The 21,370-nt window shown below is 41.1% G+C and overlaps 1 protein-coding gene across 3 annotated transcripts in view; it reads left to right on the forward strand.

Moving 5' to 3' along the window:
* Positions 1-20,590, forward strand: part of LOC115089116 — a 378,685-nt gene extending 358,095 nt beyond the window's left edge. For all 3 annotated transcript variants that reach the window (XM_029597089.1, XM_029597088.1, XM_029597090.1), the window contains 3 exons: positions 6,846-7,009; positions 13,366-13,482; positions 20,305-20,590. In XM_029597089.1, coding sequence (XP_029452949.1) covers positions 6,846-7,009; positions 13,366-13,482; positions 20,305-20,450 — 427 coding nt within the window. In that variant the 3' untranslated portion in view covers positions 20,451-20,590. The remainder of the gene's footprint in view (positions 1-6,845; positions 7,010-13,365; positions 13,483-20,304) is intronic.
* Positions 20,591-21,370: the final 780 nt, after the last annotated feature.

The following is a 21,370-nucleotide window of genomic DNA, read 5'->3' on the forward strand; positions in this document are numbered from 1 at the left end:
TTAACTCAGTATATAAGCAAGGTGGATTAACCGGCGAGCCTAATGCTTGCTGGTGTAGTGTTCGGTGACTAGGTAAAGGGCAAGGGTATTAAGTGCATCTACCTTGGGTTTATTAAATTTATTTAGGGAAGTGAGTTTATTTGAGCAATAGGAGGATAGAACAAATAAAATCAGATTACGCAGAAGAAGTAATGGTAGATACTAACAATTGCTACATAGATATAAGAAGCTTACATATCCATAGGATCAGCCTGTACCACCAATTCCAGGGCTCTCTCCTCTCTCTCTCTCTCTCTCTCTCTTACTCTCTCGCTATCTCTCCTTATACACTACAAAACACTTGTGGAAGCAGTGGCATTCCATCCCTCTGAATTCATATTAAATTTCAGGCACAGCTGTGTGGCCTTCACGTTCTCTCTCAGGCTTTACTACAAGTTAATTGCTAGCTTTCTCATCATAGACTTAGTGGAATAACTAAATAAACAGACTCTTGCCTGTTCATAAACATTTCACAGTGCAAGACAGTAAATAAGAGTTCACTCAGAGGTTGACCTGAGGTCTTCAAACGTCTGGGTGAAAACTCTGAATCCATATGGCCTAACCTCTATATACATCCTCAGCAAAAGTAACAAAAAATGACTCCAACAGGCCCCCACTTATTCCTTCCATGAGTGTCTTTCATGAAGAAATGAGATGGAGTGATGCCCAGTTGCTCCTGCCCCATGGACTCTGTAAACTAGTAGAGAAGACACACTATCAGGCACAGATAGAATACACCCAAGTTTTATTAGCAGAGTTTTCCTGGCAATATACAGACTATAAACCATTTTAAAGTGTAATTCTTACAACACAAGCAAATAAAGCTAGTAATGTCACTGAATATAACAGAAGCTACATTCCCTCTCTCTCACTGAACAAAAAACACCACACAGTATAAATATTACTCTGTGAGTTTAATAACTTGTATATTATTTCTCTTACTTTATGGATGTAAAAATTGTTAACTCCTTCCTCAATTGTTTGTTGGAAGGGGCTTTTTTATCATTAGTCTCTCCAGTTGTTGCCCATTAATTTTACCTTCTTTTCTAGACAACATTTGTAAACATGCTATTCTAAGCTTCAAGGATATAAATGCAGAAAATGCAAATCAGAAGCCTAATCTCAAAATCTTGGCTTCTTTGTTCACCAAATTAATCTCCAGGCTAGTTATCTATAATTGTTCAAATGGGTTAACCCTTAGTGGGACCCCTCCACCTCTCAGGATTTGTAACCATGTACAAATTATAGGCTATGTGACCCCCCCCCCCCCCCCACCCTTTCCAATTACCCTTTTAGCTCTGGGCTATCAATTAAAAATAGGAATTCACCCAAAATTTATTAACAAAGCTTACTATTTAAAGTTGTTATCCTAAAGTTGTTTTCCCCATCAAAGATATCACCTGAAGTTTAGCTGCTTTATAAGTCTGGCCAAATCTAAGTCTTTAGCAGGGTATGTACTTCCTGTTGTCCATTGCCATTTTCTTGGTATAGGCTTCTGTGCTGATGATTTTGCATGCAGGCATTGTAGATAGAAGTTATCTTGTCATCATCAGTATCTGGTTCATAAGTAGTTGATATCTGGTGTTAGACCTCTTTCATTGGTTAGCCAGTTCACAGACATCTGATTAATTGGCCTTCCAAATATCTCATTAGGTATGATGAGCGTTATGACAGTCAGAGGGACACTCTACACTATCAGCAAGTTCTTATCAATTGGCTAGAGTTCATTTCAAATCTGTTTGGATGGAAAGGCTGTCAATGTCAGACCTTTTTGGTAATCATGGCCTGTTAAGTACAATGTCTACACTATTTTACTGAGTTTTATATCTGTAATTACTTGTTTGGACATCTTCCTGTGCCTAAATCTTATATAGATCTCATATTCTTGTCTATTTCATACTGGCAAATCATACCTGCTATAATATAATTTTTGAGTGATATCTAACACTGCTAAACTCAGATATAGCTTACTGACCCATTCTACCCCTCCTCTTCAGTTTCCTGTTTTCTTCTAAGTTAAGAAATGGATCTGGGTATGTCCTTATTTCACAGGAAACATCTGTAAGCAAACGTTAATTGAAATGGATTCAATCTTTTAACTTCAGAAAGGAAAAGGAAAATATATAGAAACAAAAAGGGCTATATTTTGCATAGGGTCCTTACAGGTATACTTTACAACTTCTATATAAAAATGAGGTCAGTTTCAGGTCTGACTCGCACCATTTTGTTTTACAGTCCTAAAGAAATATAGCTGTAAAACAGGCTTTACGTTCATAAAGCTTGCTTTACAGCTAAGCCTGGTTTTGTCAATATATACAATAGGCTTGTGCCTAGGATGGAAAAATCTGATGGCAGCAGGCTGGCTGAAGATTTGCTGCCTTCCAGCTATGCTGAATCTCACTCAGCAGAGAACAGCTCCCTCTGCTTCCTGATCCAGCCCCTCTCCTCCTAGGCATTGTGCAGAGAGCGGGGGGAGGGGGGGTGTTAGTGAACCTAGAGCAGGCTTAGCAGAGCAAAGAAAAGTGATTTTTCTATTTTTCTCCTTAATGAAGCCCCTCCCCTCCTGTCATTCAGGGTCATGAGGAAAGGAGGTAAATCTGAGGCAGACAGAGCAAAGCGTGCTCATTTTGGGGAGATTAGGAGGGGATGAGTAGGGGATTATTGGGTTGTGTCTGTTGTGAAAGAAAGAAATCTGTTGTGTCTGTTGTGAAAGAAAGAAATCTCTGCAAATTCTCTTAGTCTACGCCCCCCCAAGCATCCTAGAATCCAATACCTCCCCTATTCTGGAAATCATAGCAACCCATCTAAACTTAGACGCACCAGCCATTATCCTGGGAGACTTTAATCTACACGTGGATAAGTCTCCTCTCTCCCCCAACTGCGAAGCCTTCCTAACGGCCATGACAGCCTTGGGTTTCAAACAACAAATTAACGAACCTACCCACAAAGCGGGTCATACATTGGACCTTATCTTTACTAACACCGATATTGACCTCCCAAAACACCCGGAATGCAACAAAGTTCCATGGTCAGACCATTCTATTATCTCCGCTGCGTTCTCATTGTCAAAACCGACCTATAACCAACCCCCCCTCCCACCTCAATCATTCCTATACAGAAAAACATGCCCCTCTGAGCAACTCGCAAAGTGCCTAGCCCCAGATCTATCCAGCATCGACACCACCACTCCCAACACAGCCATACTATCCTGGTCTAAAATAACTGAATCTATAGCAAACACACTATGTCCTCTAACAACAAAACATATTAAACACAAGGCAACAAAGAGGCAACCTTGGTTCAATGAGGAACTACGAAAACTTAAACAGTCTCTACGACAGAAGGAAAAAAAATGGAGAAAATCCCCGTCACCTGCATCACTAGCTGAATACAAACGCACCCTACACCTCTACAAAAACAGTACACTGAAATCCAAAAGGGACTACTACTCCAGTAAGATCCACCACCTCATATTTGACTCGAAAGCTTTGTTCAACTATGTTTCCAATCTCACAAAAACCTTGGCTCCAGACATCCCTATGGACACAGCACAGACTAAAGCAGACGAACTGGCTCACTACTTCAATAGAAAAATCTCCGACCTGCTCAAACAGTTGACACCAAACCATAATCCATCACTCAATTCATCATATCTCCACCCAAACAAAAACTCTACGCTCAACTACTTCGATCCCATCTCTACTGTGGAAATTCAAAAGGCTCTGAAGAAAATGAAACCATCAACTCACCCATTCGACCAAATCCCCACAAAAATTCTCCTGCTAATCCCAGACACTATTTCCAAAACCCTAGCTGACATAATTAATTGCTCCCTAGCCCAGGGTATCTACCCAGAGGACCTCAAAATGGCATCGATCAAACCTCTACTCAAAAAACCAAACCTTAACACCAATGATCCCAGTAATTTCTGCCCCATCTCCAACCTCCCGTTCATAGCAAAAGTCATGGAGAAACTAGTAAACACACAATTATCCAACTACCTTGAGGATCACCAAATACTGTCCCCCAACCAATTTGGATTTCGCAGAGCAGCAAGCACGGAAACGCTTCTACTCTCCCTCACAGACTTCCTCCTAACCGGCTTAGACAAAGGACACGCCTACCTTCTAATTCTACTTGACTTTTCGGCGGCATTCGACACGGTCAACCACCACATTCTACTAAACCAATTGGCAAACATCGGAGTGCAAGGCACTGCACAGAACTGGTTCAAAACCTTTCTGGAAAACAGAGGATATAAGGTTAAAATCCACAACAAAGAATCTCAGTACCATCCATCTTCACTAGGGGTTCCACAGGGCTCCTCTCTTTCCCCCACCCTTTTCAATATATACTTGCTCCCACTCTGCCACCTCCTCACTAAACTAAACTTGAAACACTTCCTATTCGCAGACGACGTACAGATCGTAATCCCCATTAAAAAATCCATTATAAACACATTAGAATTCTGGAACAAATGCCTGACTGAAATCAAACTCCTCCTCAACAGTCTTAACCTTATTCTAAATGCCTCAAAAACAGAATTCCTCATTATAGCACCCGAAAACAACAACATCACCACAAACCTACCAGCCAACCTGCAAACCTCGCACGTAAGAGACCTAGGAGCAATCATCGATAACCGCCTAAACCTTAAATCATTCATAAACCAAACAACCAAGGACTGTTTTCACAAGTTATACATCCTCAAAAGAATCAGACCACTGTTCCACTCACAAGACTTTAGAACAATTCTACAAGCAATAATCTTCTCAAAGCTGGATTATTGTAATTCTATTCTACTAGGTCTCCCTGCCGCTCATACAAAACCCCTTCAGATGGTGCAGAATACAGCCGCCAGAATTCTGACCAACTCTAGAAAATTCGACCACATCACCCCCATCTTGAAAACCCTTCATTGGCTTCCCATTCACTACAGAATCATGTACAAATCTATTACCATCATTTTCAAAGTCATACACCAACTCGCACCATTAAATCTACAAATACCACTCAAGAAACACACCTCTGTCAGACCAACTAGAGAACACTACAAAGAATCACTTCATGTTCCAAAAGCCAAAACATTCCAACACAAATCTCTCGAAGACAGAGCTCTATCCACAGCAGGACCGCGCCTATGGAACTCCATCCCTTCAGAGCTTCGCCAGGAACCATGCCTACCTACTTTTAGGAAAAGACTAAAAACCTGGCTTTTCAAAAAAGCCTACCAGAGTTCAGATTGATCCAGGTTCCCTTTCAACCACCATCTGTCACCTCCCTCTTCCCTCTATCCTAGTGTAAACCCCACCAGCCCATACCCCTCCCCGTCCTTGACTGCATTTAGCTCCCGACATCCTCTTGACACAGATCCTTTATTGCATACTATGTAAATATTCACTGTAAATGCGTTTTACTATGTAAATATTCCTGTCCCTTTTCTCTTTTTTCCTCCTATCCCAGTTGGTAATTTCCTTGTTCATTGTAACTATTATTTTCTGCACCAGTTCAATTACCCTAGTTCTATGTTTATTACACGACTTGTTAAATGTAAACCGACTTGATGCAACCTTTGGTCGTGAAAGCCGGTATAGAAATTAATAAATAAATAAATAAAATAAATAAATAAATAAAGTAAAACAGGGGAGGAAGCAGTTTGTGAGAGAAAGAAGGGATTTGTGCCAGGTGTGTTTGTATGTCATATTAAATGGGAAATTAGAGAGAAGATGTAAGAGGCAGTAGGACCACAGGACAGTAATAGCACCTGCCTTCTCCCCATCCCACCATCACATTTCAGATCCTCTCTCCCTAGATCTTAGATTCTCTCTCCCAGATCCTCTTTCCAAACTCCCCCTTCTTCCTAGTTCCTGGAAACCATCCCCCTACCCCTCCTATCCTCTCCCCACTCTCAGAAGCTCCTTCCCTCTCCCTCCTCCCAAATGCAAAATTCTGAATCTTCCCTATCTCTCATCCTCTCCATTTCTGGTCCTCTTTCCCCATCCCCAGTCCTCTCACCTTCTCCTCACCCCATCCCTATCCTCCTCCCGTCCTCTTCCTGTCCCTGGTCCTCTCACCTTCTCCTTTTCTTCCCACTCCTAAAATATCCTCCATGTATTGATACTTGATATCCCTTTTCCTTAACCCATAAAAAGAAATAAATTATATAGACACAAGCAAGGTTGGAAACTACTTTATTTTTATAGTTTAAAATTAAAGATAAAATGTTTGTCAGTGTGCCCCAGAATTTTCAAGATTTTGCCACAGCATCTATCCCTGATCTGTTGCAGGAAACAGTGGGACTATGCCTTAGACCTTCTACTCCCTGTTGTCTGACTTTAATAGAGGGTGGTGGAGTGGGCACAATAGTATCATCAATGCCTAGGGGGTTTACATCTGTGTTGCTTTATGGTCATAAAGAGGGTGGGAAAATGAGTGGAGGGGCCAGATAAGGCCCTAGATTATTGCAAGGTGGTGAGGGGAACAGAGTGGCCTAGGAAGGCCCCTGCTCAGTTAAGGTAGCTACATAGCAGGCGTGTCCCTAGGAAAGCCCCTTGTTTTTTAAAACAAACTGAAAATACCTGAGAGTATCTGAAAATTTTCAGATAAGTCTGTTGTTGGTTCTTTCTGAAGACAGACTTTTCATTACAAAAAGATTCATTCATTCATTTAAAGCAAATGTACATCCCTGATAGATAATTGATTAGTTATATAAATGTATGATAAGCAGAGATTGTGAGCCCAATGTATGATCCATATATGTTTCTGTTTTTTTTTTGTTTTTTGTTGCTCTTGGTGTTGTTGGACAGTGCCTTGCATGTGGCTGCTCTCCGAAACGACTTGTACGACATTTTGGCACTATTGCTCAACTCTGGTGCAGAGGTGGATATAAATGACAATGAACATTGCTCCCCTCTGTTCTATGCTGCCTCTGCCTCCAACTTCCATGGCGCAAGTCTTCTCATTGAACGTGGTATTGTATCTGCGACAATTATTCTGCTTTTTTCTTTCCCATAGAAAAATTAGCATTGCATTTGCTGCTAAATGTGAAACTTCGTTCAGTTCTCAAATGCTCAGGTTGTGTTTTTATTATTTTGCTTGTCTCATTGCACAATTTTAAGTCTCCAGTGAACACACAAGGGCTCTTATTTTGAAAAAGCAAAAAAACAATGCTCCACCTCTTGGATGAATTCTGCATTTATTTTCTTTTGCTAAGTATCTAATTTTTTTAATATATATGCACTTCTTTGAATTTAGAAATTCTTCTCAAACTATACATGTGTAAGAGACTGATTTGTGTACAGCTCAATCAGTTGCCTGAGTCCTTATTTTGTTCACTTTAAAAATAGAGAATCTAATATGTTTTCAGCATCTGCTTAAGCATTTAGTAATTTTCACCCATGCACCAGGTCATGTGATTAGCACACATAATTATGGCCTAAAATCACCCTCTATTTAATTTATGGTAACAGAAAAAATTTGTATTAATCTTAAGGGCCTGATTTACAAAGACTTCTTTCCCATTCTATGTTTATGGCAAAACTTCTTAGGGAATCAGGTGCTAAAAGTGCTAAGAAATGACATTGTAAATAAAAACCAGGTGGGATAAATCATGGGAAAAGTAAATCAGAAAACTGTCTACAGAGATATTTGGTCTTCTGAACGATCCCTCTCAAAGATATCTGAGATCTTATTCACTGAACCCAGAAGACTTCCTTTGGACCCAGGGTGGTAGTGGTAGAGATTCTAAAAGTCACTCTTTGGTGACAACAGGGCTGGCTGCAGGGTAGATGGTACGGTGGAGAAAAATCACCGCTGGTGGGACCTCCTCCTCCATCCAAGTTGAACCCCTCACCCCAGTCTTTGGCATGGATTAGCAGGAAAATGGGTGAACACAAGCTTTCTCTACTAGAGAGCGGTGGATAAGAGGTCCTTCTTCCCCCAGCATCTGCCCTTTCTGCCTCTTTACCCCTTCCCCCCCCAGCATCCACCCCATGCCTCTAATTCTGTCACCCCACCCTTCCCCACAGCAAACTCTCTCATGTTTTTACTCCCTCCCCCAGTATCTGCCCTTGCCTCCCTCCCTCAGAATCCTTTCCCCTACCTCTTACTCTACTCCAGTATCCTCTCTCTGGGCTCTTAACCCTCCATCCCCACTATCCTCTCCCCTGTCCTTTAAATCTCTTCCTATCCCTCGCTTATGTCTTCTGCATTTCCCGTCCTCTTTCCCAGTTTCCTTTCCTTGCATCCCTCAGCCAATCCCACTGCTACCACCACACCTGCCTCCTCCCCAAGCAAAATAACTATTTAGTGGCAGAGCTGCTGCCATCGTTCCTCCCACTTTCTGCCAGCCCTGCAAACATTCAAAACTGGGGGGATGGCACTTCCTGCATTTTGGGTATGTGATGCACAAGATCAGCATGCAGAAAGTGCCAGCCCATGAGTTTTGAGCATGCTTGCAGGGCCAGCATTGACAGGAAAGAGCAGTGGCAACAGTGGCACGGGTTCCCTCCTCCGGCTCCAGATCTGAGTTTGAAAGGCCTGAGGTGTGGCACACACGGCTTCTTAAGGAACTCTGCTTGGCCACACATGCACGCACCACAGGGAACAATGTTGGTGGTAACCTTAGGTTATTGTTGCCCCTTGTAGCATGGTGCCCTGGGCATTAGGGATGTGCAGCAGAGACAGATTCATCCCATTCAGTATTCGTATTCGTGGGGAGCCAAATCCATTGCATCCATTCTCGGGGTACCCTGATCCGTTCATTAATTACGTATGTATTTGTTTCCCAAACCCCCCCCCCCCATCCCAACCCTTTAAATTTAATTAACTACACCCCCACCCTCCTGACCCCCCCAAGACTCACCAAAAGTCCCTGGTGGTCCAGCAGGGTCCTGGCGCGATCTCCTGCACTTGGGCTGTCGGCTGCCAGTATTCAAAATGGCGCCGATAGCCTTTGCCCTCACTATGTCGCAGGAGCTACCGGTGCCATTGGTTGGCCCCTGTCACATGGTAGGAGCAATGGATGGCCGGCGCCATCTTGTGCTCCTACCATGTTTCAGACAAAAAGATTCTAGCCTAGCTGATGCAGTCCCTTTTGGGTCCCACTTATTCTGCCTTCATTAAGATTGATTGTGTTTGTTGCCCTGCCTGAGGCAGGAATAAATTTAATCTGTATGAAGACTCTCACTGAACTGAATGGACATGCACAAGGATTCTCACAAGATGACTTTTTTTGGCCAAGGTGAGGGCTTTATTTATAGGTTTGAATGGAGTGTCCATGATGGCCCCTGCTATTACATTTTCAAAGAATATTTCTGCAGGACACAGATAAGATGACTAACTAGCCCCCTGATTATCTTTTCTGCAACGCAAGAAAAAATGTTGCAGGAAGAATATCTTCTGCTGTTCGTGTTCATTTGCACATTTTGTTTGTTTGAAGCATTAAAATTGTGTTTTCCAGAGACAGCACCCAAACTGTACTCAGGAATGATTGGATTCTATTTTAGAAGCCAATGTATTAAAGTGCATCAAAATTCACAAAGACAAAGTCACATGCTAAAAATTGCTGTTAGTAAATGTTAAATGGGATCATCCATTCTATTAGCCCATTTAAAGGTGAATTTTAAAAGAGTTGCACACTTAAAAATGAGCACATGCTCTCACAAATGGTTCATATTGGTGCAAGTGCTATTTTATAAACCTCAAACATAAATGCATAAGTAATGGTGCACAAATAAATTTGCTTATATAAAAATGGGGCGGGCAAGGGGGTTCTGGGGTTGGACCAACATTTACGTGCATGAGGTGCTATTTTAAAACCTGAAGATGCAACATGCATACGGCTGTTACTTGTGCATGTTTACACCTGCTAATTAGGTGTGAGTCAGAATATAATTCTTTATAGGCAAATGCTGACTGGGTGAGGGGTCTAGGTAAACTGGGGGAGAACAGGCTGAAGAGTCAGGAGGGTCTTGATGACCCAAAGATAGACTGGGAAAACTGATGGACTTAATTGGTTTAACTGGTAATTTCCTTCACGTGCAAATTTGAAAATGTACACGCATAAAAGCCAACAAGTCCTAAAGGAAATACGCAAGTTAAATTTCTTCATGTAAATGATTAAAATTAGGATCGCAAACACACATGCTTAGCAGATAACTGCCACATCTGGATAATTTTTTACTTATCCAGATAAGTCTTAAAAAGCATTACATTGCTGAATAAGTAAGATAACCAGATAAGTCTTTAAATGCAAATGCTAGCTTTTCTTCTGTGTTACTTATCCACTTAGCTAGTGCTTCTCTTTTACTTATCCAGCTATCTTACATACAGGGTCATTCATCAAAAAGCGTTATGGCGATAAGGCACACGATAACGCATGCATTAACGTTATAATGCATGCGATATTCACGGTAGCGAGTGGTGTGAATGTACATTTTTCAAAGGGATGGGATTGGGTGGGATCAATGAAAATGAGGGGCATTATCGCACTGTGTGATAACATGTGTTATGCTATCGCTTGTTTTTAACACCGGAAATAACTATACCTTGATAGTTCCCTGGTATAGAGTCCATCAAGCTATAGCAAGAGAACATTGTAGAAATCTCATCCTTGTGAGATTTTACTCACTCCAAATGATGTCAGATCTTCACTGAGATGTACTGTGCAGTTCATATGTCTCACTCTGCATGTAAAACTGGCCCCAAAACCCTACACCACCACCAAAACCTCACCTCCAGTTATAAGCTGGCCCTCCTATAGTGATATAAATAGTTGACTACTATGAAGGCCTCCCCAGAGGCACTCTCTCTCTCTCTCCCTCCCGCAAAGTGTGTAGTGCAATCCTTTTTCTTATCGCGGGCGTTTATTCGTGTGAAATTATAGCATTTCGATGAATCTAGGGGTTAGCAAGATAAATCTTAAACAACTCTTACTTAGCTGAATAAGTCGCCACAGCACTACTTAGCAGGATATTTGTTGCCACTTAGCCAGATAAGTCAAATCATATGCAGCTTTGCTTAAAATACATGCTGTGTATGTTTTGCTACACAAATAGAGCCAGATTTTAGTAGGTATGCGCGGGCGTAGATTTGTGCGCGCAACCCGGCGCACACAAATCTATGCCCGATTTTATAACACGTGCGCACAGCCGCGCACATGTTATAAAATCTGGGGTCGGCACGCGCAAGGGGGTGCACCTTGCGCGCACCGAGCCCTAGGAGAGACCCGATGGCTTTCCCCAATCCCTCCGATGCCAGTCCGAAATCGGAGTGGCCTCAGAGGGAACTTTCCTTCTGCCCCCCCACCTTCCCCTCCCTTTCCCTACCTAACCCGCCCCCCAGCCCTACCTAAACCACCCCCCCCCCAACCTTTATTTTATAAGTTGCGCCTTCCTCCGGTCAGGCGGAGCTTGCGCGTGCCAGCCAACAGCCGGCCCGCGATCCCGGGCACAGCAGCAAATGGTCACTGTGCCTGGAGGCTCTGGCCCTGCCCCACCCCTTTTTTAAAACCCCGGGACTTACATGCGTCCCGGGGCTTTATGCGCACCGCCGGGTCTTTTGAAAATAGGCCCCGTGCACGTAATACCCCTACGCGCGTAAATCCTCCTGGATTTACGCGCGTAGGGCTTTGAAAATCTACTTCATTTTATATAGTGTGTTTGTGTGCGTAATATAAAATTTGTGTGCATACATATGCACCTTCATTACGTCTATGGGTGCACTCATGTATGCTTTAAAGTTATCCTCTGAGTGTACAAAATTAAACTTTTATTGCAGTGATTTTAGCATGCAAACTTTTTCATTTGAGTGGTTTTTTTTAGCAAATTCAATGCTCATGAGTGAATGTGATGCAAAATTATGCAAAGTTGCTCCTTAGCAGTGAACACATAGTTAAATTATGTGCAAAATACAGTTCACAAATGCTTTTCACAAAAGAAATTATCAGGCTGATGCAGAAAGGTGTATTCAGTCATATTTTCTTGGTGCAAAACTTACTGCTGATGCAGCAAGGAGTGTTTTCATTCAGAAAATGTGTGTTCCTAAACGGGAGTACTGCTTTGTGCCCTTGTATGGAAATCCCATGGAAGTGAGTGTGTTAAGCAGTACTCCCCAATGCAGAGAGACTGCATCAATCAGAGAAGATTTTTTAGTGCTGGAAAATTAACTCCTGGGTCAGAGCTGGAGTTAAGTTTCCAACACTATGAAAAAAAATAGAAAAAAAAGTAAAATAAATAAAATAAAAAAAATAAAGGCAGGAACTCTCTGGGAAAGTACCAGCAGCCCCTGCCACTTAACTGGCTAATACTGACTTTTCCAGGTAAGTGGTGGTGGCTGCTAGCAGTGATAATTACTAATTTATCTGGGTAAGTGGCAGCAGCTGCCGCTGCAGCCACCACTTAGCAGAATAAATACTGATTTATTCTTGCAGCAGGAAGTAGCTGCAGGAAGTTGCAGCAGGAAGTAGCTGCCAGATAGCTAGATAAGTCAGAATTTATCCGGCTATTTGATGAGGTTCTCCACTACTTAGCCGGATAAGTACTTTATCTAGACGTATCCACTATCTGGCAGCTGCTGTCTGCTTCCAGATACAGTAGCCAGATAAATCAGTATTTATCCAGCTAATTGATGGCAGTGGCTGCCCTCACTTACACGATAGCCTGTCTATTCCCTTCCTGAGTTAAAATGTACATTCAGCCTGTGCTGAACGCACATTTTAAAATTTAGGAGTGTTTTTTAACTCCCAATGCATTAGTATAGCATTCATTTACTGCATCAGGAGTTAGAAAATAAAATTATCTGGGCATTAAAATTGTGCGCTGAAAACCAGCACATAGTTTCTTAGTGTCCAGATTACTGCATTGGGCTGTATGTATGATATTTTTCTAATGGGCTTATTAGCCTATAGCACCCAATGGCATTTGCAGAAAACAAAATAGCATGCAAGCTTTTGTGAGTGTGTTGCACTTTAGTACATCAACCTCTTAGATTGCTGGCAGAAATTTGTACTTTCCAGAAACTACTTCGTGAATTACTTACATGTCACCTCTGTGTACATGTCATGTGTATGCTGCTTGCTATCACTAAAGGAGAAATGCTCTCTCATATTTTGTACCCAGATGCCTTCAGTAAATCCAAGGTACATACCCACTGAATCATAACTGAGTATACCAAAACAAGAAGAATTCTGTTCCAGGAACCACATTTTTCTGGTGGCAAACAGATGTGACCGCAATATATTTCTAATCAGCAGAGTCAGCAGTGTTTATGAGATTGAAAACATCTGATAATCTCAAGTAACCAGGTTCTTTTTTTCTGACTTTTTAGGAGCAAATGTCTATCACCATAATTACAAAGGTCTTACGGCATTTGATTACATTTCTAACTTTGATGAATGGCTTGAGAGTGGGTTATTCTCTGATAATATCATGGAACTGTTGGAAGGTAAGGGGCATGGCATGCTGCAAAGTAAAGTGTTGTACAATAGGTCCACCATGCTATGACATTCATTGGTGTACAGAAAATTATGCATGGCGGGAGGGACGAATCTCCGATGGACAGAGCCAAATTCCTCCCTGGAGCTGGTTCAAATATCTTTTTGTTTTATGTAGTACTAGAGAAGAAAAGGTTGCAGTTGTAAGGTCCCACTGAGTTCTGTACGAAGGAGAATGGCCTAGTAGTCAAGTTTTGGCAGTGTAGAGTAGAGGAAAGTACCATCTTTGCAACTTCACCCCCACTAGAGGATGCAGCAATGATTTATTCCTGCTAGCATATATGCAAGTGACTCCTTAGTATCTGTGTGCCTGTTTTAGTTTGCATTTCAGAAGGAAGGATCACTCTTTTGGTTTCCCTTAAGATTGGATAGTAACGGTAAAGACCCAAAGCCTTTGCTAAGTTAGCCAGATAATGGGACCCCCTCTGTGGAATGCCCTCAAAATGCCCATTTTATATTTGACTAAATTATAGACAGATAACAACATATCCAGCTATAATTTAGCCTAAGAGGCTCAATATGCCATATAATCCATTTAGACAGATAACTTCTGAGTTATCCGTCTAAATGTTATCCGCTTTTGAATATTGACCTCCTACTGTTTTAGTGATTTTTGTTAGGAGGCAGTTTTTATCCATTCTTCTTACCCATAAGAGTAGAGCGTGTGCAGAGAAGAATTTTAATTTTTTTAAAATCATCTTGGTGCCCTCAGTCCAAGGGTTTCTATTGCCCATTCGACAATTGTGGAAGAGGCCATGGATACCATGAGGGTTCCAGAACCAGGAAGAAGGAGAAAGGAGAAACTGAGCCCCCACACTGGTGTTCACAAATAGTACCCAGCTAAGGAGGTGTTTACAAGTACCTGAGAGAGGAAAGGAAGAGAATTGAGAGTGTAAGAGCAAGCAATGGAACCCTTAAGGGAGAGGAAAACCCCTTCCGGTTTATCCAATGAGGTTTCACATTCCACGCAAAGATAAAGGTTGAGACCCTGAGCCAAGGGATCAAAAAGTCACAGATTTACTATTTTAGTTGCTTTAAAGATATTATATAAGGGACTTTTATCAAGTGCCACACCTTTCCTGTTTGAATGAATTTCATTTCCTTTATTTATTTTTATTCTGCCTCCCCATCCTTCAAAAGGTTGTCCAAAGAGGTGAACAAGTAAAGTTATGTTCACTAAAGTCGATATTGTCACGTCACTACAATGTCTAGCTTCTTTATTGGAACTTTGAACAGAACTGTACATTTAACACCCAGGTCCAAGGAGGTTCATCCATCCCTCTTACAGAGAATCCTTCCATCAGCACTAAAAGACATAGAGAAATACCCCAGTACTGAGTGTAAGCCCCACGATTCCTTGAAGAGTATAACGAGCTATTTATCTTCAGTTCAACTTTAAAGTCCCTTCTGCTCCTTCAGAGATCCTCTGTGCTTGTCCCAAGCTTTCTTCAGTTCTGATACTGCCGTAATCTCCACCACATCCACAGAGAGGCTGTTTCATGCATCCACTATTCTTTCTGTTCAGAAATACCTTCTCAGATTACTCCTGAATCTACCCACTTTCACCTTTGTCATTCCAGAGCTCCCTTTGCATTCTAAGAAACTTGCCTCCTGTGCATTTCTTCCTTGGAGGTATTTATATCTCCCTTATATCTCGCCATTCCCTCCTTTCCTCTGGGACATACACACTTAGATCTTTAAGTCTGTCCCCATATGATGAAGATCATTGACCGTTTTAGTATCTCCCCTCTGGACAGACTCTATTTAGTTTATATTCTTTTGAGGGTTGGTCTCCAGAACTGTAAAGAGTACTCCCATCAGATATTTTTACACAGTCAATATCTCTTTATCTTGCAGATTATTCATCTCTTTTGCATCCATACATCCTTCTGGCTTTTGCCATTGCCTTATCTACATGTTTCACTACTTTAGGATAATCAGATACATCCCTAGATCCTGTTCTTGCTCTATGCAGAGAAGAACTTCACCCACTATACTGTACTGCTCTCTTGGGTTTTATAAACCAAATGTATACATGACCCTGCTTCTTTTTTTTTTTTTTTGCATTAAATCTTAGCTGCCAGACTCTAAACCATTCCTCAAGCTTCACTAGATCCCATCTCATATTTTCCATACCTTTCCAGGTGTCTATCCTGTTGCAGATTTTGGTATCATCTATAAAAAGGCCAACCCTTCCCAACAGCCCTTCTGAAATATCACTAAATAAAATGTTGAACAAAACCATTTCTAGTAATCGCCTTTCCTTGGGGTGAATTCCATTTACCACTACCCTTTCTCACCTTCCACTCAACCAGTTTCTAACCCAATCAATTTAGGGCCTGTACCTAAGGTGCTCAATTTGTTTACAAGTCGCCTATATAGAGCCATGTAAAAGCCTTGCTAAAAATCCAAGTATACTACATCTAGCATTCTCCCTGATCTAACCCTCTTGTTAACCAGTCAAAGTAATTGATCAAATTTGTCTAACAAGACCTACCTCTGGTAAAAATATGGGACCCCTGGATTCTGTAATCCATTTGATTCCAGAAACTGCATTATCCTCTGTTTTAGCAGTGAATCCATTAATTTACTCACCACTAAGATCAGACTAACCGGCCTGTAGTTCTCAGACTCCTTCATACTTTCACTTTTATGAAGAGGATCCACACATGCCCGTCTCCAGTCCTTTGGAACCAGCCCTGACTCTAAAGAAACATTGAAAAGGTCAGACTGCAAAGCTGCCAGAACTTCTCTAAGATCCCTTAATACCTTCAGATGTATCTCAACCAGTCCCATTGTTTTATCTACTTTTAGTTTTGCTAGCTTCTTGCAAACACCGTCTTCTGAAAACTGATTGCAGACTACTTCAGTTTCATTCCTATTGTGGCAGTTTTCTGTGGTCCTATTCTAAGTCCTTCCTGAGTGAACTCTAAATAGAAATATTTCTTACATAATTCCACCTTCTGTTTGTCAGTTTCTACATATTTCTCCCTTGACCTTTGCGTCTTCCAGTTCTATTTTGGAACGTCCTTCTATTACTAATATACCTAAAAAAGTCTTGTCTCCTTCTTTTACTATATTAGCTATTTGTGTGTTTGCTCTCCTGATAACTTTTCCAATTTCTTTTAGCTTTTCCATATATTGTTGTGTGTCTTCCTTGTTCTGTGATCCCTTATAGTTTAACTATAACTAATCTTTTCTCCCTTACTTTTTCAGCCACTTCTTTAGTACATCAAAGGGGCCTTTTTTTCCCTTTTCCTTTTTATTTACTTTCCTAGCAAAAAAAAAGTTGTATTGACCTTATGATATTTCCTTTTAGTGTTATCCATCCATTGCTTTTCTACTTCTCTTAGAATTTCTCATCCAGTTAATACTCCTTGAAGTATTTCCGCAACCTAACAAACTTAGTTTTGCTGAGGATCAGGACCATCACCATGTGGTGATCACTGGTTTTTAGCTGATCCCCTACTATGCACCAGGTCCAGTATCAGCCCTTCATGTGTCTGTTCTGTTAACAGATATCGGAACGGTTCTTCCTGCAGACAATCCAGGAGCTTCCTGCTTCTAGGTGTCACCATAGCCGGGATGCCCCAGTCAATATCCTGTATATTGAAATCACTTAGGAATATTACAGAACATAGGTCGTGGTGTGTCTGAATCAACCTATGGATAATTCTTAGGGGTTCAGCAATTTCTTGATAAAAATATGTAACCCCCCTGTCCATCTTGAGTCACCTTCTCAGCTTTGGGGAACCTGGGATAATTCACCCATCGTAAGGAAATCAGTCACAGCTGGGTCGTGGCCTGGGGCAGATAAACTGCAAGGCCAAACTGAGCCAAGGACACTCACACAAACACCTTCACAAATTCACGGTCCACTACAGAGGCTGTGCGCCAACAAAAGATATATATATATATATTTTTTTTAATAAACTGTCCAATCAGTCCAAAAATTATAGAACTCACACTTCCAGGAAAAAAAACTGCGGTTTCCCTCTCAATCCTTTTCAAAGAGTGTCGAACAATGTCAAATCACAGTTCTATGTACAAATCTTTCTTCAGCTTTAGATTAGGCCCAACTTCCTTAGCATTCACAACAGTCTGAATCCGATTTGTTACTCACACTTTTTAGGGCAGCTGCAAGGCAACTCCCTCCCTGTAGATGGAATGCAGCTCCCCATCCCTGCTCAGAGACTCCCATCAGGCACAGGTTCCTTTCTGGTCTTCAAGGCCCTCCTTACAGTTTCTTTATTTACTCTGTATCTCCAATATTTAATTCTTCAGTTGTCTTTTCTCAGGCTTCCTAGGACACCTTTGGGGTATCTCTGCCCAACTCCTTCTCTTTTCCCCTGAAACCCAGGGAGGGGGTCACAACTTCTGCCTTTTCTTGGCTTGGTGACTCTTGGGGAACCCCCATCCTTGCTCTAAAAAGGGTAATATACCCTTTCCAAAACCCAGTCCATTAGAGACTGAACCAGTCCGTCAGTCAAAGTGCTACCATACACCCCCTCTGACCATTAGATGATCCCACACTTTCTGGAACCTCTCCCCTTCCGTCATTGCTTTAGCAATTTCCTTTAGGAGGAAACAACAACCTCTCAACATTATACTCCCAAGGGCCACAAAAACACCACATAAACTGAGATATTTTTACTCTAACCCAGGGGTGGGGAACTTGAAGCCCTAAAGAGCCATAAACTGGTCAGTGTTTCAGGATATTGTTAATGAATATGAATGAGAGAAATTTCCATACAATTGAGGCAGCATGCATGGAAATGTATCTCATGCATATTAAGGATATCTAGAAAAACCAACCAGTGTGTGGTCCTGCCCATCCCTACTTTAACCTATGATTTAGAGTTGGACAGTATCATAACAAGCACAGATAGTATACAGACTGGTATAATAATATGCCAATCCCTATCATCGCTTGACTCTTCTATCCCCCATCTCTGTTGATTCTATTGCTTTTATATCAGTTAAAGTTTAAACACATTATGGAGATGTAAGCCTGATGGTATAGCTCAGGGATGGCCAACTCCAGTCCACGAGAGTCATAAACATGCCAGGTTTTCAGGATATCCACAATGAATATGCAAATCTTTCTCAAGCATACTCATTGTGGATATCCTGACAACATGGCCTGTTTATGGCTCTTGAGGACGGGAGTTGGCCATCCCTGGTACAGCTTATAAGTATGTTTAGGAAATTATTACAGAATCTGTGCAGCTTCTCCTTTAAAAATGAAAATTTGGCTTGTTTTATAATTGCACCTTGATACCTAGGGTACTTCATAGAGCTGTAAATATTCACAATAATGTTAAAATAAGGAATACAAGCAAATGTATTGAGAAATCCACATTGCTTATTTAAGCTTATCATGTTTCTTAATATAATGTATAAATCAACTGACTTCTTTTTAAATATTTTTTTTCACAGCTAACATTTAAATGAAAATTCAGAAGCACATTTGACAATGCCATTATTTACTTAACTATTTCATTTTATATTGGAGATAAAAATGAATATTGACAAGGAATATATTTTCACCAGTGTACAGCTCTAAGGAGATTATATGGATATTTTGATCTAAACCTGCTTGTGTAGTAATACTAACCTGGCAGCAGCCTGAAGGCACTCAAACTTCACTGCCAAGAGATTCATAAGTAAGGAATATAAAAGAAACCATTAAATGGAAACCAGGCATTTACACTTATTCAATGGTCCTCCTTGTACAGACTACTAAGCCACACCTTCTCTCATTGACTCTGCTTCTGCCTGAGGGACTTGTGGTTTGTTGCTAAGACACTGCATGCATAAAGCTCTAAACCTGGTTTCCAGTTCTTGGCGTCTGGCTTCAGACCAGCATTAAATAAGAGGTCCTGATCCCTGGTGGCTGCCCACACTACAGCCAGGGACTCTGATAATTGCTGAGCAGCTGGGACAATCCATTATTGCTTTATTCCATTCCAAAATTCAATCTATCAGACTTGGAGTCATAATTAATAATTAATTTGTGGAATTGCATAGCATAGCCAAGTGGTTCCCAACCCGGTCCGTGGGATACACCTAATCAGACGGGTTTTCAGGAGATACACACAATGAATATGCATGAGGTAGATTTGCATGCACTGCCTCCATTAAATACAAAACTACCTCATGCATATATATTGTGTAGATGTCCTGAAAACCTGATTGACTAGTTGTATCCCAATGACTGGGATGAGAACCCCTGATATAGTCTATCACAACTCCAATATGAATAAGTATTCACACAGTGCTCTTATTTAACCGTAATTGCCATAAATGCATATACAAGTTTCCACTGTCAAGCACCAAGATACATATCTTTCATTGGCACAAGTATATACAAAAAAGTGTGCAATATATTGTTTATGGGTAGACAAGGGCAACCAGAAAGAATACAATTAGAAATATATGAAAATAATCCCATTGAAAATGTCAAAAAATACACCTTTTGATTTTTTGAAAAATGTACTTCTGGGTCACAAGTGGAATATGATTGGGGTAGAATGTTTACTGGCAGATTTCTATGGATGGCTGTAACTCATGCCAACTCATGCCAGTGGAATATATTTAGATTTCCAGTCTCCAATGCACACGAACACACTACTGCATGCGACCCAACAATCCTTAATGCTTTGCTGCCAATGGAAGCTAGGTATATCCCATGAGATTTATCAGGAAGAGTAAGCAAATGAAAGCTTTTACGCATCCCATTTCTCACATTTTCAATTTGCTCTACTTTGCAGCATACAATATGGAACAATCCTACAGTCTTCTTATAGATATGACAGAAAAGCTCAAGAAGCCTGAAAAACATCATTGGTTGTCCTCCATCAGGGAAAGCCATCCAGACTGGTCTGTATTTAGGTCAAAGTTCGATCCATACAATTGAATGTCCAGCGATGAAGACATGATATAGTGGTCAGACCAAATTCTTCTGCCACCCTGGAAATCCCTAATGTAGGTTTTCAGATGGTTAGGCCATTTGCTCTCATTTCGATATCATGATTATCTGTGCAATAAATATCTATATCATTACTCAGTTTTCTAACTTTTTTTAATAGTATGTATGCATAGGATTTCTTTCAGTAGCAGTAAGAAATATTTACCAAAGTAAAAAATGTCACAGATTTTTCTAAATATCCATCGTGTGCATACACAATTCCAATTAATGGAGATTGCATATAAGATGGCATATATTAGAAACAGAGGTCTGGAAGCATGGGTATTGCATGCATGCCCAGTATTAAACTCTTGCTTCATTTTGTAAATTGGGAAGTTAGGATGGCAAGCTAATCAAAGGCAGTTTGTGGTATATTCTGGAACACGTGTGGTATAAATGAAGATCATGTTAATAAGTCCTATTAAATTGCATCAGTGTTGAATAAAATAACTTTTAAAGACAGATCAGTTGGATACGCTAGGGAAAATGTCTGTTGCACTATCAACTGTTTAACAGTTTGCAACTTGATGCCCTTCTGGTTACTACTTTGAACTGAGAAAGATCTACCAAACTTCTAGGTGTGAGCAGGCTTTAATTTGAAGACAAAAAGGAAATGGAACTGTAGAGGAGAGGGGGAGGGGGATGCAGAGTGGATAGAAAGGGGCCAGGGCCAGATGTGAACTCTCTCACACACATATATGTAAACACACTCTTCCTCTACCTTATCCCACTAATTCTTCATCTCTAGCCTCCAGTCATTGTCTGCCCACTAGTGAAGGATAACTGGGATTGAACACTGGTGGGAGCTGCAGATGAAGGGGCACTGAGATGAGAAGAGGGAGAAGGAGGATAGAAAGAGTGTTAATTAC

The sequence above is a fragment of the Rhinatrema bivittatum genome, chromosome 4 (assembly GCF_901001135.1).
Source record: "Rhinatrema bivittatum chromosome 4, aRhiBiv1.1, whole genome shotgun sequence".
Classification (NCBI taxonomy): domain Eukaryota; kingdom Metazoa; phylum Chordata; class Amphibia; order Gymnophiona; family Rhinatrematidae; genus Rhinatrema; species Rhinatrema bivittatum.